Source organism: Hyposmocoma kahamanoa, unplaced genomic scaffold (assembly GCF_003589595.1).
Source record: "Hyposmocoma kahamanoa isolate Upper Pololo Valley unplaced genomic scaffold, ASM358959v1 76, whole genome shotgun sequence".
Classification (NCBI taxonomy): Eukaryota; Metazoa; Arthropoda; class Insecta; order Lepidoptera; family Cosmopterigidae; genus Hyposmocoma; species Hyposmocoma kahamanoa.
The window spans coordinates 4,762,974-4,782,186 of NW_020653900.1; the positions used below are offsets into that span (position 1 = coordinate 4,762,974).

Below are 19,213 nucleotides of genomic sequence, written 5' to 3' on the forward strand. Positions count from 1 at the left end.
TCAACTTTATTTCTCAGGGTGACGGGTGCACTGACAGTGTTCCTTAGCTCTTTCAGGTTTAAAGCTCTCGAGTGACACTGCAACTGTCCAGGCTTATCCACGATTCGTTCGTACCGTTATTTAGTATCATAAAAAAGTCTCAATTTACATCTCAGATGAATCAATAGAAAGAAAAACTGATAAAAAATGACATAATCATTTTTAAAATGGATAGGAAAAATTCAAAAAGAAATCAATACTAGTTTCTTTTATTCACATAATAATTGTATAAAAAGATTACGTTATTTATAATTTATTTTAGTTTTTTCTTATTAAAGTTGTTGAGTGGTACTTGTGGTCGTTCGAATAAATCGAACGGCAATTCATTTGCCGCTGGTCTGTTAAAAAAAAATTGATGTTTTACAAACTGTGAAAGGTGTTGAGAAACATTTTTATCACCGCAATGTCATGGAATTGAAGAAAAACCAGTTCGCGCGAATTTGTTCATTATTTCATAATTTGTTGTTTATTTAAATAATATGGTACACATATATATACAATTTGTATTGGATTTGATTTTCAACAACAAAACTGCATAAAGTTAGGTCTTTTGGTTGGAAATTACGAAATTTGGAAACTGCTGTTTTCAGACTATGATATTTAAAAGGAAACATACAAAGCTATATCACTAACCTTTAACTTCTAAAAAACCCTAAACAAGATTTGCAACAAGCATTTAGAGAAATTCATAAGATTTACTGGTTCGTTCCGTAGCTCAGATAGGAGAGCGTTAGCCCTGGTTTGGCGAGGTCGCTGGTTCGAGCGCAGCCGTATCGAAGGAATTTTTCTTTGTGTTCGATCTTTGTACTAATAAATAATTATAAAAAATAATGTTAATAGTCAAATGTACAAGGAATTGAAACAATGAACAATAGCGCAGCCTGTTTGTACAGGTGTTAAAATTTATGTTTGGTTCCAATGGTAAGGTACACGCGTCCGATAATAATATTTTTGTAACGAATTCATAATTACCCGTCCGGATGGTTCATCCACGATACTTTTCTTCTTATAATTTGTATACCAAGTTTAGCAAGTGGTTCATTGCATTCACTATCCAATATATGCCAATCCAATACAGATCCCTCACCTTGTCTAAAAATCAACAAAAAAAGCAGTTGGAAGCATGTTTGTCTCCTATACAGGAGGTCCTAGATTTGAATTCTCACCTGCGTCACCCGAGTCTTTTCGACTCATGTGCTGCTTATATAGAAGATCGTAAACTTGAATCTGATTGCAGCACTATTCGTGTTGCAACCTATCGTGTAAACCATTTAGACCTTCGTGCCATCATTTTCACGGTCTGTTCCAAAATGATGGTTCTAGCCCATTTTTACATATTTATTACCTGCGTTTTTTGTGGCTTCGTGGTTCTGATGACTCTGGGTCAATTTTTTCAGGTCCTAAAACGCAGGCAAGAAACGCTCCACTGCATTGAGTACTCGTATATAGAAACGGTCCAACGCAATCGTTATTTGAATTCACTAGAAAAACTGACGCTGTGCCAATGAGGCGTACCTCACTCCCAACCCATGTTACAAGAGGACCACCGTGATCATTCTGAAAGCAAATACTTTTATCTCATTACTTTACGGGCACTGATGCTCTTTAGTCTATTTACACAGCTCTTTGTTAGTACGTTACGCTTGAACCGACCATCTGTGGAAATCAGTTATAATTTTGAAAATGGTCTGCTCACAGCTTATTACCACTGGACCTTCGCCCAGGAGATTGGATGCATAAGCTACATGCGAGCTCACGAACGCCGCCTACATCGGAGCCCCCCAACTGGGCTTGGAGCATACAATGTTAGTATCCACCTACGTTTAAAAGTTTGGAGCAGTGGACAGTAATAAATTTTCACACTTATTTGGCCTAAGTTTATCGGGTAATGAGCTGTTCTTTACTCAGAGATTTCATTGATGCGTGATTGCTTTCCCTTTGCATGCGTGTTAAATAATAAATATAATTTTATCACTAGTTAGACTGTGATATTATTATGAAAGTAATATCATCATTATCATCATCAACCCATGTATATGTCCCGCTACTGGGTACGGGTCTCCTCCTCGGCAAGGGTTTAAGACGTAGTCCACCACACTGGTCCAATGTTGGGGGACTTTACACGGTTTCGTCAAGATGTTATTAATTCACTGAAAAGCTCATCGTATAAAGTGCGAGTCCGATGCGACACACGGCCTCTGCAGGAGACACATGAAGTCAAACCGGCTTCATTTAATAATATTTACAATAGTATGTATGTTAAGTCTTAAGATATCAATCCTAAACTCAATGCTATTTCTAAGAAACTTTACCTGACATATACCATTTCTTCTCGCAGAAAAACGGGTAATGTTTTGATCGATTTGAATCGCTCTGGGTTGTTTCATTTCAATATATTCTGAATTGGTTTTTCGAGCAGTAATATTATCCCGGTCTATTGTGAAGCGCCCATAGAAATTACTTTTTCTTAAGCCATCGTAATAATAATTGTCCTGAAGGTTCTGTCGTAACATACGCTAAAAATTACAAAATACAATTAAGATGAAGGTACACGAGTATTCCATAATTTGTTTGTTGCTAAATTCTCTATTGATCTGATGAGAAATTGCTCACAGTACCTCTTTCTCAACTGGCCTATACGCTAATTCCCACCGAATTTCATTCAATTAAGTTGTCTTAAAAAAATAATCTGTATCCATCATACGTACCAGGTCGCTCTCCGAAGTCTTTAACAAACCCAGGAGGATGCTAAGATTGATGGAGGAGCTTGTGTATCTAAGCATAGCGCTAAAACAAAAATTGAGTAGGTGCATCCGTGCACCGCTAGCACGAATAAAGTCCTGTACACACCACAAGCAAAATAGCGCTACCACGTCTATCCACTTAACATCATCCGAATGGAATGTCCACTGTTGCCCTTTATTTCGAAAGAAGACATTGGTACAGCCTAGTTTGATCGTAAAAGGTTAATGGCAGGAGTACAGGGCCCTTTCCGAATCCGAAAAATTGCATTCCGAAATGTCACAGGGATAATTTTATCTCTAAACGAGGGACATTCAAAGTGGGTCTGGGTTTTCTAGATCTGAATAGTCTCGGATTCCGAAAGAATACGAGTCGGATGCAGTGTGCAAAGGCGCTGAAGGTTCTTTACCTCTCACGTACAGAAACATAATCCTAAGTATTATTGAACATTACAATGTTTTTAATGTTTTAGGATTTTGTATGTTTGATATTCGCTCAAAGTTAAGAGTAGACTTTGAGCTACATATTCAACTACCTTTGCAATTTTTTGATATTCTGCTTTTCAATGGCTGATCAATGGCACGTCGATGATGTAGTCTACTAATTATTTGACATAAAAAAACATTTAATTTGAAGAACCATTGAAACATTGAAACATAGAATCTAAGATTGCTGTTAAAACGAGATAGAAATTAAGATATGTATAGTAATTTCTATGGTAGTTTTACTAAGACAATATTGACCGTTATACTCTGTCCAACCATTTATTAAACTTTTGACATATGTATGCCTACGAAGTTCCGTAATTAATGACATACAACCATCTTAGACTATGGAAACTAAAGGACATGTTACATTGACATATATAAATCAGACGTTACATGTATATGATGCATTTAGAAGGTGAAAACATAAATATTTTATTGTCTTTGTTTAACTACAGCGTGCAGTCGTAAGCCAGAAGAGATAGCACCACATTGATTTATTTCAAACACGGGAATCGAAAATACGTAACGTCATCTTAAATGCCAACTGTCCTCATTTTACCATTATTGGAGTACCATTTGACATCCGTATCCGGTTGTCAAAGGGAAGTACATCAAATGTCAAAACCAATGTTTGGCCAAATGTTTTAATAAATTATTCGCAGGAATTGTAATGAAATGGACAAAAATATTGACAATGAGAACAATTAAGTATTGATAAAAGTGCGTCACTATAGCATTAAGAGATGCGGCAGTAGAAAAAGCGGAAATCAACCGAATGTTAGATTACACCGGAATGTGTTATTTTTTTGCCTATAAATCATACAATAGCCGAAATATTTCATGTAATTAGACTCATTTGAATAGTTTATTCATAAGTCTTGCCGAATTTTGCTTTGGTTACTTTAGATTGCCTGTATAGTTTGTTTAGTATATTTTGATGATTGGTTGATAACGACTATTTTGAGATAGTGTTGTTCTTGTAAGCATATAATATATTATCGATATTGTGTTATTGAAACAATTCACTACGAGGTTTTTATTATTTGATTTTTATTATTTTTAAAGTTTACCTACAAATGAAAAAAGAAAGAAAGAACGGTTAGAAATTATAGGACTGCCGAACATAAACATCGGATCCAATACCATCTTCGTTTGTTCGCTCCATTCAAATTTAAATAGAACTTTGAATGTAACTAGATTATATGGAAATGCAATTCCATCGTTACATTTATTGGTAAATAACTTTATATTTAATTTTCATTAAAATGGCTCATTACTTGCCTAGTAATAATTGTCTAGTATTAATCACACTTTAATTACAGTAAACTACAAAAATTTGCAAACATAAAACACGCTAACAACAGTTTCAACATTCAAGGCATTCACTTGCATGTCGATATTGCTATATCTATGATTATGGTACAACACTAAATCCACCATTTGTGGTGGACATTTTTGGTTTAGGTGGGGACGTTTATTCTGTAGATAAGGTAGATTTTTTCCATCCTCTAAGACATCTATGGACAAAAATTGCAATAATTCCTGGACTATATTATTTTTAGTGAAACGACGTGCCCTTTAGCTCCAATGTATACAGAGTCAACAGATTATGTAACGAAGATTATTCAAGTTGACAAATTTTGATACCTATTTAATAAATTATAATTAAATGAAATAAATTATAAATAATTATAGTAAATTTTTATTGTTATAATGAATCGTCGGATTCTTCTCTGTATGAACGGGAATCATCACGTGAATCCTCATTAATATTAAAATTATTAATTCTTGAGTACACAAATTGTCAAACGCAACACTACGATCCCAATCAGATAATATCTTCTTTTTTGACCCGGCCCAAATTCACGATTTAAACCTTTTCATATATAAAATCGATTGTTATAAAAAAATGGAATCGGAAATGCAATAGGACACCACTAATTGATTAGAATTCGAGCTGTTAAAAGTTAAATAAATGGTTGGACGGAATATAGTGGTTGAATGAGTAAATAATGTCACTGCCATTCTACTGATGCTATGTCGAGACTCATCTGCCAAATGAAACTGGATTTTAGTAGAATAACAAATATTATCCTAAATGTAAAAAATCTCAGTGCGAGTCTAATGAAATTGCAATGACTGGTGGTTTCAAAAGTTAGCAGAATTGGGGTCCAGATCATTATATTTCGCGGCTGCATTACTTCATGAAGTCTGAGGAGATAGTGGAGTACATCAGAAAAGCCAAATACACCCTGAGGGTCAAGCGGTTGGACTCCCGCCACAACGTGAATTTCAAATCGTTTGTGGTGATAGTATCGACTGAACATCTGTCGACCTTCATGAAAGAAGAATTTTGGCCGAAGGGTGTCATGTGTCGGCGATTCCGCGGCCGGTTACCTGACACCAGATTGCGCAACACGTCGCCGACAAGCGCAATTCGTGTAGATTAGTTAGAAATAGTGTTTTATTATATTGCATGTATGTTAGTCCTCTAAAATAAATAAATAAAATATATTTGAGTATGAATAAATAATGCACATACTCATAGTCCCGCCTAGGTAGATCCTGTACCGCGGGTGCCATGGACTAACATATATAAACAACCCCAAGTTACATCCAAACACACGAGATAAATAAATGTAGGCCTTACAAATATTTCTCCCGGCCCGGGAATCGAACCCAGGACTTCTGCGAGGCAGCCCAGCATGGCAACCGTTTGGCCACAGAGGCAGTTAAAAATTTTGTGTCAAATTTCATCGCAGTTTCGGTGTTATTGATTTAAGTTACCTAACTGGGTGATGAAATACTTTCATAGATTTCTCATAGATGGCGCTACGGCTAAAAAGTCATTGAAAACCAAATACAAAGATCCGACAAACAAGCACATGGAAAAATTCGTGAGGTCCGCTGGTTCATTCCGTGGCTTAGTTGGCATAGCGTCTGACAGGGTTTGCTAGAAAACGTCGCTACGAATCCGGCCGGATCGACGGAATGTTTTCTAAGTGTTCGAGCTTCGTATTAATAATTATAACAAACTAGTGGAGTAATTTCACAAAAAAATAATTGAATATCAATTCAATACAAATTTGATTAAAAAGTATCCAAACTTTTTCGTGTATTTGTAATAGATAGTATGGATATTAGTGGATTATTTACATACGTCTACAGATCGCAATGTGGCGTCCTCAGTTGCACGCGTATCAACTATTGGAATGGGTGGAACGATTATGTTTCCTTTATCATCTATGTTGCCAGGGTTGATGGTACAAATCATATATTTCTCAATTGTATGTAATAGTTTAGGTATGTCTTCGTAAGCTTCCATGCACTTAGTCTTTTTTGCAATGCGTACTGGAGCATATTTCAAGGTTTCTGTGTTGTAGTCTTTTGTATCATTGGGCTGAAAATTAAAAATAAAGGGAACGGTTCAACACAACCGAAGTTTACTCTGATATTGTATATTATTATTCAGTGGCAGTAGAGCTTCTTATGAAAGAGTGGTGAAATTACACGTACATGGGACTTGTCAACTTATGTTTCTGGGTGACAGGCGCAGTGGAGGTGCCCCTCATATCTTTGCGATTTAAAGCTCTGAGTGGCACTGCAACTATTATGGACAGGCATGTAGCTTACCATCAGGCGCATGATCTTGTTTGCCTCGTCACTTGATATTATAAAAAAAACAGTTTTTTTTTTTTTTTTTTTTTTTTTTTTTTATTGCGACTCGACAAAATGACTGCACCGCGCCTGATGGAAAGTGCGAATACAGTCCAGAGATGAGAGTAACGGATGGAAAACACAAATATCTTCACTCCGTCACTATCATTTTGCCGGTCTGGCCAAATGCACTGGATGTACACCAACTGATCCCTGAACGCGATTCGCAAAAGCGTTTCACTGTGGAGGGTTTTCCGCCGTGTGTACTGTGGTCGCTATCCAGTCGGCACAGAGCCTACCACAATACTAGTTCGCCCAGGGAAGTACTGCCACCTTACCTATTTCTGCTGTCAAACGGTAATTATGCAATAATAATAACGCACTCACTCAACATAGCCCCGCACTTGGAAAACCCTGAATCGAGGGTGCTATGTATACACACATAGACAACCACAAATTACACCCACACTCACGAGAGAAATAAATGCAGGCCATACAAATATTTCTCCCGACCACGGAATCAAACTCAAGACCTCTGAGTGGCCTAAGGACCACGGCCCAGCATGATAAGGCTATACATTTTATATGTCAATGGCGTATCTATAAAAATACGTTTTTCGTACAAAACTGAGAGCATGCCTGCTTGGGTCTGAAACATGTGGTTGTTGTATTTAGTATAAGCACATTTTAAAGTGCACTGGGCGTTTAGCGCTTTTCCTATTACAGTTTGCTAAGTCTCAGGAGGAGGATCTTAGTTGGTTCAAACGTCCTCATAACACTTGCAGCATTACCGCGCTGAATGTCCAATGCAATTTATTGCACCAAGTAAGATCCAGAGCGTGGATCACAACCTCTATCTCTAAGCCGACGACCCAACTCCCCGATGAGCTCTTTGGCCTCCGCACCTCAAGTCCCCGCAGTCTCGACTACAATTGGCACAAAATCGTACATCGGTTCCAAGGCACTGTACTTGGTATGTTTCAACAGACATAAATATAGAAATTAATAACTAAAGTTGATCAATCGAGTGATAGCTGACGTGCGCCTGGAAGGAGTTCAGTGAGGCGGTCCCGTACTAGAAGGACGTGTAACAATTTTTTAACACTCATAAACACCATTTGGAGACATATTTAGCAGTTTATTATATTTATTATTTTGAAGGAATTCCCTAAGAGAAATATTGCCACCATACCTATTTCTGCCAATAAACACTAATTATCATTATCATCATATTATCCGGAAGACGTCTACTGCTGAACATAGGCCTTCCCCAAAGATGCCAGACTAGTCGGTCGGACGCGACGTGCATCCATCGGTTACACGCCGACTACCAGCAGCTTGATTTGGAATGCCTCTCCCGATCGGAAACTGCATCTTTTTCGAGTCGAGGCGCACGATTGCAATTCACAACTGGCCGATCGGAAACTTTTGACAGTTCTAATAGTTGATTCAGCTCACAAATTAGAAAGATATAGTAGGAATCAGGTTCATCTTCTCGCTCTGAAATCCATCTGATTTCGAGACTGCCCGATCGGATCGATTCCTATTTGAATCAAAATCAGGACGTAGGTCACCTGTCCATCTAGTAAGAGACCGTCCCACTACGTCCAAGTATGAAATTATACCAAATTCCGTATTCGCCGTTTCTATCCGCAATTTTGGGCTGAAATATGTTAAAACCTGCGCTTTGGGTAAAAACCTGGTTAAAACCCGAGCGGGTTGGACTTATTAAATCCATAATGTGCGCGCCCATAATTATGGTACTATAAAAAAAACATGGTACATCTGGTTTAGTCTATTGAAGTGCATATGAGTAAATGTATATAAATATTTTTTTTATAATGCCAGGTGACGGGACGAACAAGTCGTGCACCTGGTGGTAAGCGACATGCCTATCCATAACATTTGCAGTGCCACTTTGAGCATCACTATTCCCATGTGCCTGTAATTTCATCAGCACTCATACCCTTCCAAGCCGGAACGCAGTAATGCTCACACCGCTTGGTGGCACAAATAGGTAAGGTGGCAGTTACACAAGGAGCTCTAGTGCTATTAAAATAATATACCTTCAATATGTTTGTATGCCAAACCCCTGACCGGACATAAATATATTTATTTTATAGGTACATGGCGACTTATATAGAACCTGTGTTTTGCACATATAAGTAACTTATGCTTATGATAAAATAGTTAAATAATATTTTAACAGCCATACTTTTCGCCAAACACGTGTAGATCCCCATCCTAACACCATTGCATCCGTGTCTGGTTGACTATGACGTGGATCATAGCTTATGTTAATAGCATTAGGAATCCATGAACATCTGCCATGTATAGGGTTTTTGAAATCGTATGCTGACTCTACTTCAACTACAGCTATATCTATGTCAGCCCAGTGTTCCGTAATTCCATAGTCAAACTTGTATCCTAAAACAGAGTACAATTCAAGGAATGACGCTTACAGATTGTTATGCGTTTTTATTATAACGCTAATACATTAATAATAAATTAAAATAATAAAATAATAAATTAATAAATTGTTTTTGCAGAATTAACACTACAGCGATGTACAGTCAAAAGCACGGCAAGCTTCACACTTTATCGAAAGCGGTATAGAGTTGGATTTAAATGTTAAATGTCAAGTATGACGTGCTCTTGACCCCGTACTTATTCGTGTCCACCATTTTGCTACAGTACGATATTTAACTCTACGTGTAATATAAGTAAAGTGTAGAGATAAATAAATGATTTAATCACGAAAAAAAAAACAACGAAAGAACTATCAGAACTGCTGTCGCTAAAACTCAGTATCATATATTAAACACTATGAAATCTTGATAATGATTAGTAATAGTTTTTAATTTAAAAAGAAATAACAAATTAAACTTTACCCAATTAAATAACCAAAAATCTGTTACGATAAACAGAAAATGGAAAATTTATTAAAATTAAACAAAATAAGACTTAACGATAATACGAAACACTACCACGGATAATATTACAGGTGCGTCTATATTTTTTGCATTCCAAAGTAGCCAAATAAGGCGTTTTTCCCCAATTTTCTAGGTTTTGCGTGAGATAATTGATACGACCATGACATACAAAGCGAATATAGTGGACTGAGCTCAAGTATGTCGAACTCCGTGTACTGTTGGCGCATGTGTCACGCTCACTAAACGCTTCTACTGTATTTATTGTTCTGTGAATGTTATTATTTATTATCACCTATTAGCTTAATAATGTAAAAAATGTACTTCTGCCAGCACTTACTTGATGGTACACAAATATTAACAATTTTTTTCTTTGAATGCTCTATACATTCATCTGCTTTAAAGACGTTTGATCCTGGTTGTATATATTTCTTGTACCCAGCAATTGCGTACAAGAATTGGACGTCTTCAACGCATGCAGCCGAAGTTACGATTAGCCATTCTGACACTATTGCTCCACCGCAAATCCAATTGTCATATTGAACCGGAGACAGCTCAGCTCTTGTCAGATACACCTATACACAAGTGGTTAGTTCAGTTATTACTTACGTCTGTAAAATAATAATAAAAAAGTGGTCTAGAATGTGGCCTTAGATTCTTTTTTTTATATCAAATGACGAAACGTAAAAGTTGTGCATGTTAAGCAATACCACATGTCACCTACTTGGTGTAACGGGCTGGTGTCCGCAACTCGACGTCAAGGCGCCTATTTTGCGTGTGGTACATGTCACCTAATAAGCTAAAGCTACCGTATCTAGTATATGTACGTTATACAATTAACATATAGTTCATAATGCTATGTATAATTTTAGTATAAAAATTCACTTCTATTCCGTACCGTGGCTATATTAATTGAGCCTTATTAGAGTCTAAAGGTGCTTTTCCACCACTGGCGAGACGTGACGAGACTAGGATTCAAATTTGTGTGGCAAAATTTCTATTCTCTCCTAGCACATCTTGAGAATGGTCTGGATTGACGGAGATAGGCTTTGTATGGAATTGAAATATTTATTGATGTAAAATAGTACTGTAGTGCTGCCTACATGGAGTATTATACTCTGCAAAGTAAACTCGATTTTCGAGCGATCGGTAGCTAATAATAGCAATAGCGAGATTGTGGTGTACGTACGATTTGAGATTAAGAAAAAATTGCTTCATCTGATTCTTTTCCCGTTAATATATTTTTATAACAATAATTTACGGAACATGTTACTTTTGTCGTGTGTTTATTGCTAGACGAACAGCAATGAATTTTCACTCTCTACAACCACAGCGAGAACTTGCGCGAGGTCGCGATGGCTCGCATTTTTGGTGGAAAAAGGCTGGCGAGATTTCAATTTTTTTTTAAATTCTCGTTTCTCTTCGTCGGTAGATAACCACCTTAATTGTTACTAAATAAAAAAAAAAAACTGTATATGCTCGTACGTTTGTTTATAGTTTTGGTGAAATAACAGGCACATGGGAGTTGTCAACTTATATCTCAGGGTGACAGGCGCAGTGGCAGTGCCCCTCAGATCTTTGCGATAGCCGGGTATAAATTATTTGCAACACTACAGGCAATGTAACATGCGTTGCAACATTTATGGGGTATGCCATTTCATATTTTAATGTGTTCGTCGATTGGTTCGTCGTCTGTCGATTGTAGGCCTTTCGACAAACACTTTGAGTACGTAGATGTCCGCGTTGCATTGCATATTACGTTGCAAATAATCTGCACTAAGCTTTAGGTAAGTGAAGATGTGAAAGGACGAGGAAAGTTCAATCTTTCTTTTAGGCGACTTTATATTTTGTTCACTAATGCCTGATCACTCTCGCCTTAAAAAATCCTGGCTATAGTACTTGGGAATCCACTACTGAGCTCTGCACTGTTCTGTTCTGATATATCAAATATATAATAAAGTAAACTTAAGTAAAGAATTCCGAAGCATATTCCGAAGCCGTACCCAATTGTAATTTGCTGACTTGTATTGCTGTGCGGTATTTGTAACAAAATAAATGAAGGGATGACATATAACGAAGATTATAATGTTTTTTTTCAAGTCGTACGTCTCCTGTGTTTATTGCTCATTGTTAAAGAATCGGTTGAAAAATTATAAAATTTTCGAAGTGCTTTTCGGTAGTATCAGCAAGATAACATTGAGGTGTAAAAAATTAATAAAAAAATAACTCGCACACATTCATAGCCCCGCACTAGGGTAACGACTTGCTAGTCCCATCACTTGATATTATAAAAAAATCCTTGTATCGCAGGTGCCACAGACACACTAAGACAACGAGAGAAGAAAAATAAATGTAGGCCATATAAATATTTCTCCCGGCCCGGGAAACGAACCCGGAACCTCTGCGCGGCAGTCCAGTATGGTAACCGTTCGGCCACAGAGGCAGTTCAGAGAACGTTTGGTTTATGATTACACATGTTCTGGTTTGACTGCCAGAAAAGTCATTCGAGGACGGACAAAACACCATATTAATTTACAACAAAAGCCAAACAAAATGTAGAATTCTTCATTATTCGCAATTATGTCGTAGAATCCGTTTTCAACTCTCTTCAGGCCAACATAGTAAAGTAGGCAAATTAATGCTAAAAGAAACTCACCATATATCTTTTTTCTATTGTTATTGGGGTACCATATTGAACATTGTGACTTACTGAAACAATCTAATGTTTAATCCAAATAGTACAATGCAAAAACAAACAAGACAAAAGTTATTAGAAGAGTTTAGACAGCTGCAGATATATATATATATATATATATATATCTGCAGCTGTCTAAACTAAATTATATATATATGCAGAGAATAAATATAACCAACTTAATTAACAACAAAAAAAAGCTCTTTTTCTGAAGCGTTTTTGTTGTTTTAGTTTTTCTTACCAAGAAACAGTAGAAACACCAATTACCTGGTCTCCAAGAATCTGATTCTTCATTTTAGATTAAGAGAACAGAACAAAACTTTATGACCTAAATTAATTAAACCGAAAATAGAACACGGGAGTTCCATGAGAAATATTATTCAACTTCTGACCAATTTATTCTTTAATGATTATTCATTTTGCAGTTGGCCTTTGATGATCATGACTGATGGCGCCACCAGATAGCAGGCGAGCTGAAGGCTACCCTTATAAAAATTTAAGTAGTGGGCCAGGCGGACACTGAGTTTGGCGGCAACCTCCGCTCAAGACGCTACCGGACGCTTGCGCCAGAAAGGCAAGGTGAGAAACTGCGCAAGAACGATAATCTCACGTGGAGTGTGTTGCGTCTGGTTGACCTGTATCGTAAAGACTTTGATGGGGTTGTCAATGATGTTGAGAAACGTATGTGGTTGTGGTGCGGTATCGTAGTTACTCCTCTAGGGTAAACACAAAAACGGTTTAATGTCATCTAGCGATGTGGAGAGAATGGGCTAGGATCCTGTCGCGGTGATTTGGGATGACCGAACGGACACAGCCCGGTTGGGCGTCCTAGGTGCCGCTGGAGCGATGAAGTCCAGAAAGACCAAAAGGATATCGGTGCTAGTGGCTGTAAGGAGCAGGCTCAGAACCCACTTTAGGTAATGACCCAAAGTGGGTTCTTACTTACTCTGGCGTAATGACGCCACCGATGTACTTAAGTAAGTAAGCGGTGTGCGATGAAACTTTACTTATGTGGTTGTGTTTTTGTGTGTGTATGTAATTTACTTACTGTGACAATTAGTTAATAATAAAAAACCCACTGTGCATAGCTTAAATAAGTACATAACTTGAATTCATATCGTTCACTTCATTGAATACGACAAATATTCAAATGTATTATTTGACTGAATATTTTTTCAGATTGCATGCTCGAATGAAAAAATAATTATCTAAAACACTCGTTCAAAAATCAATCTCCGTTTGCAATTAATTAAGATTTCCATTTACACGAAGCGTTGTGATTTTAAAAGCAACAAACTGTTTTTTTTTGTATTTTAACGTTATTATGATTTTAGGAAAAGGCTTTATGAATCTTGAGCACCTTTTATTCATATGATTTAAATATCCTAGTTTTCGAATTAATTGAAATTCTTTTTTAGTCGTTACTTTTCAGTAACAACAAAATAGCGCTACCCCTTGAGTACTATTCTTATTCAAAGATTTACACTAATCAACGGGGCCGTCTAATAGTCACAACTGGCAACAATTATGTGTTAAAGCAAAACATGTACAATATCAAGTCCGTTTTCTAAGTTCTAAGTGGGAAAGACTATATAATAATAATATACATATATATCTTTTTCAACTGGCTGTGACCGATGGAACAAGCACGATTTTTGTCTGGTTATGATAAAAAAATCCTTCGAGGTGAAGGATTAAGTGATAAATATGAATTTTTGGTGCAAAATGTATTAAGAATATTGTCCATTCCTTCCTTATATATATTCGAGATATGTATTTTTGTCAAAACACATACTTATTTATTTACTTCAAAAAATGTTCCTTTTTTAACCCGATATCCCTATCGTTTGGCCCGACATATAGGTACACACTACTAGATGTTTTCAAAGGAATTGCTATAACACATGTTATACATGTAAAATTATATAATTTTACCTGACGAATTACCTGACGATATAAAATTTTTATCTATGTATAGATTTAAGAAACTACTATTTGCATTGCGTGTGACAAATTGTTTTTATAATGTAAATGAGTTTTTGACTGCCTCTGTGGCCGAACGGTTACCATGCCGTACTGCCACGCAGAGGTCTCAGGTTCGATTCTCGGGCCGGGAGAATGTTTGTATGGCGTACATTTATTTCTCTCGTGAGTTTGGGTGTAATTTGTGGTTGTCTATGTGTGTGTCCATGGCATCCGCGACACAGGGTTTCCCTAGTGCGGGGCTATGTTGAGTGTGTGCGTTATTTATTATTATTATTATTTAAATTTTGAAGCCTGTGACCGTTTGCATGTTTATTGCTTTGACATGCGTTCCTTTTTTTTATTAAATCATGATTTTTCTTTAATTATATTATTTAATGAACAAAATTTAATTTTATAATGTAATAGGATATGGTTTAATTATTTATGTAATAAGACTATATGTAATACTTGTGAACAATGTATAATATTTGCTATTAATATTTGTATGCCAGTTACTGGCGCAACACGCAGAATCATAAGTCTAATCTTAAATATGTAAACTGTATTTACCGTGTATGCTTACAAATAAATATATCTCTATCTACTTCTATCTAACACCGTACACGTAAGACGCACTGTAAGTTTCCGGAATGAATAAGAAAAAATACTATAAATGGTCAGAAATTAATTTATTGTTTCTCAAAATATTTTCCGTTAGCGTTAATGCACTTTCTCATACGAATGTACCAATTCGGAAAACATTTATGCCACTCCTCCGTGATAATCTCTGAAACATATTTTTCATACTCTTCGACAGCCTCTTCAGGTGATGAAAATCGTTGACCGTGTAACTGGTTCTTAATTTTTGGAAATGAATAAAAGTCACAAGGTGCCAGGTCGGGACTGTACGCGGGATGGCTCATATGGTCAACGTTGTTCACCTTCAAAAATTCATTTGTCTGTCTGGCCGTGTGAGAACTGGCATTACCGTGGTGCAAATGATACGGCGTTTACAGTTATTTTTACGGAGTCAATAACTTCCGTCAAAGAAATGGTCGTGTACCAATCACTATTCACGGCACAGCGATTCTCCAAAGCAACAGTAGCCACGTGTCCAGTTTTATTAAAAAAAGAAGCGATCATCCGCTTAGAGGCACTTTGCACACGCGCCACTTTGGTTGGTTTCGGCTCATCTCGAAAGACCCATGCGCTCGATTGCTGCTTTGTTTTGGGATCGAAACTATAAATCCATGCAAAATTTAGTGTGGACATAGTAACAGGTAACTATACCTGTTACTATGTCCCACACTAAATTGGACGCCCCTTCGTTGAATCTGGTAGGCGTGGCATTGCACCAAGTGACGCGATCCGTTTTTTTGAGCCTCAGTCAAATTATGTGGGACCGAGAGCACAGCTTTTTAACACCCAAATCTTTGTATAGTATTGATTGTATTTGACTCATGCCTATGCCGAGAGATGCCCGAATCTCATGGTACGTCACTTGCCTGTCTGTTTTGACCGTACGGCGCACAGCATCGATGTTTTTGTTGTTCACAGCAGATGGACGGACGACCATTACGAAATTCGTCACTGAGATTCACACGACCGCGTTTCAATTCTACAAACCAGCTATAAATAGTCGTCTTGCATGGTGCTTCATCACCAAAAGCAGTTTGAATATAAAAAGGATGGTGCTGTCGTGTACTTCTCCTTTTGTTTATATAAAATTAAAAAAATGTATGGGGTCGACGTAGGAGCGACTCATCTCTTCAGCGGTCCGTACGTCCACCACACGTAGATAAGGCTCCATCACGGCCAACTAACAAACCGGTTATGACAACCTGGTGCCAGGTTCCTCTCGAGGAGTTTACATCAGCGACGAGAATGGGGTCCCCAATGAACAACACACACGTCGTGGAGCTAGAGTCGGCAAGCATTCCACGACACAGCGTCGCCTGAAATGGTCCGCTAATAATACTTCCGCCAATCATTATTTGTATTCAAAAAATTGCTCAAAGAGTATCTGCTAAATCTTCAAAAATATCTATCGTAGTTGTTGATGTGCCGAGGACATATGCGTTTTACTTTAATATTGTTAGTTTGTCCAATTGTAATGAAACTTCTCAATTAATTAAACCTTATTTTACAATTTTATAAAACAAATACACACACGATCCTATTTTATCATATTAATTTCAATACAATCGTATTGTAATTTGTTGCACATAACAAGGTACCTATTAAATGGTAACTACATTAATTGTGTCTTAATGGAATTTACTGTTCATGTTTTGTGTTTAAATTAATATAATTATGTACTAGTGTCATTCAATGCCTTTAGTGTCTGCTACTATGTTCCGTGTCAATTGTGTGCTGATCCACAGAAAATCAGCGTCATAGCACTTGAAGGTGAGACGACAACAAACTGAAAGGGTCACAGTTTTCTTGGCAGCACTATACACACGCTTTGTACTCTATATATTATATGTATTTAGCTTCGAATCCTTATGTTATTATTACTATGAATATCAGTATTATTATTATAAAATGCATGTGTACTATGTTGATTATTTAAGGAATAAATGATTTCTATCCTATTCTAATCTCACGGCTCTACGCCATCGGCCAAGAGAGCTGCAAAGACTTCATTCATTCCAGCACAAGTCAACTTCAAAGCGAGGTCGAAGTTGGCGAGCAGTTCGACCTCAAGTTTCGTTAGATTTTTGTTTGTTACTACCAAATGGTATCTACCTTATATTACGTTTTATAAGCTCTTCGAGCTTGGACCTAGAGCTCAAAATTTCAGTGGGTAGTGCATGACACAAAGATTCGATGCACTGTATCTGCGTTATGTTAACTATTGGTAAACCCAAGTATAATCCAACCCAATGCCGTTTAAATTGCTACCGGTTGCGAATTCGTACCTTTATTGATGGCTTTCGCAATAGATAAATGCCAATTGTCAATCCCTATGACAAGCGTAGGAGGAGCATCATTACAGTACAACTCAGGGACAAATCTGCTGGGTATGGGTATTGGTTTAAATCATGAGAACTGACTGATTGATTGCACTTTACCGTAGGTTTTTAAAAAGCGAGCTCTCTGTACTGGGTATGATTGAGAAGTGTTTATTTTAAAATCAATGAATGGTACGGCTGTTTGAATTACAAGCAGAGCACGCAATCTACTCAATCTCCATGATTTTGTCTCTCATGACCCTATGCATGTTGACGTGTCCACACTTCAACCTGGCCTAGAAATTATATTTTATCTTTGCTACCACATTTAATGTCATGTTTGGGGACGAGCACAAATCTGATACAGCATGGATGCACTCCCGCGGCACCTACAACATTTCTATAGACGTGTTGTACTTTATCTACAGGTCTACTTCTCGCGATAAAACTAACAATAATTTGACTATAGACGTGCTAAATTGTTAGATTGCAACAGCATGCCTCTGCAATATTAAGCCATCGACTACGTAACAATGGGTGAAGCTTGGTAATTAGTGTTCCAAATAATCCGGCGAATGTAAATAATAAGTTTTATTTAATGGTTTGATTACTTCAACACACGATTAGTTACACACGTGTGACGCAAATGGAGAAGTCTCTGTTGTCGCATTTGACTTTAGGCAGGGCGCGAATTGCCACGTCCGTGCTCCGGCTATTCAAAACGCCTGTCCAAGTTTCTTGTTTTTTTGTTTTTATAAAAAATAAGTGCGCATTTGACCTCCATCTCACCTGATGGAAGAGAACGATGAGATCGAGGATGTACGTGATGTGGTGTAGCATGCACATCCAAATAATGCCTATTCACTCTCCCATTGAAAAGGTCCAAATTATAGTTTTCGGGGAACAAGTCTGCAGGCAGGAAATTCCACTCCCTAGCCGCTGGCCATACAAACGTGGAAGCGAAACGCTTCGTGCGATTCCGCGGAATATCCACAACATACGGGTGGAACCTCAGCCCACGTCTAGTCCCCCGATGATGGAAGAAAAATTTATGCAATTCCACCTCCATCGCACACTCTCTATGACATATCCTGTAGAATACCGATAAGCTGGCAACTCTACAGCGGTGTTTAATGCTCTGCAGCTTCGCCTCTACTAATTCCAACTCACCTACAAGCCTCTTAGCACGCTTGTCTATTGAATCCAAGGTGGCCAGTTGGTATTTGGCCAAGCCTTCCCATAAGTGGTAGTAGTACTCATACACGACCGGACTTGTGCTTGGTACAGCTGAAGCAACTGTTCCGGTGTGAAGTAACGCCTCACCTTGGAAAAGATGCCAAGCTTCCTAGCTAGCTCGTCTTGTAATTCAATCTCGGCTGTGCTCCGCTCAAGCACCAGCTGCTTCAAAGCCAGATATAGCTTTAATCGTACGAGTTGACTGGTGCATTGTGCTTCAGTTGCGAGATTCTTTGTAGTAACCATCGCTGTAGAGTGGATTATGCGCGATGCAATCGTGCTCAGTATGCGTATACATGCGTAACACGTATGCGAGTGTCCGCAGGTGCTATGCTTACATCGATAGCTCAGTTGTTTCTGCAGGCCTACTTGGCCATCTCTAGGAAGCCCCATCAACATAGCTTATAGATTAATTACCTGAAAAGCCCACTTGGCAACCGGTCGCAATTAACTGTGGGTTACAAGCATTATTAAAAATAACATATATAGAAACCTGCATTTTAA

The 19,213-nt window shown here is 37.6% G+C and overlaps 1 protein-coding gene across 1 annotated transcript; it reads right to left on the reverse strand.

The window, feature by feature from the left end:
- Nucleotides 1–239: 239 nt before the first annotated feature.
- On the reverse strand, nt 240–12,622 carry LOC113232472. Its single transcript, XM_026467215.1, has 8 exons — nt 12,513–12,622; nt 10,197–10,431; nt 9,142–9,353; nt 6,430–6,669; nt 2,352–2,555; nt 1,385–1,596; nt 1,012–1,131; nt 240–377 (listed from the first exon to the last, which is right to left on the reverse strand). The coding sequence occupies exons 1-8, from the start codon at nt 12,513–12,515 to the stop codon at nt 293–295; spliced, it is 1,311 nt and encodes a 436-aa protein (XP_026323000.1). The 5' UTR covers nt 12,516–12,622; the 3' UTR covers nt 240–292.
- Nucleotides 12,623–19,213: the final 6,591 nt, after the last annotated feature.

What these genes read in the sequence shown, in the direction of transcription:
- LOC113232472 (XM_026467215.1), bottom strand. An exon ending in TAATATTTGTGTACCATCAA is followed by an intron (nt 9,354 to 10,196) that starts GTAAGTGCTGGC and finishes ACTCTGTTTTAG; the next exon opens with GATACAAGTTTGACTATGGA. An exon ending in TGGATGAACCATCCGGACGG is followed by an intron (nt 378 to 1,011) that starts GTAATTATGAAT and finishes TTTTTTTAACAG; the next exon opens with ACCAGCGGCAAATGAATTGC.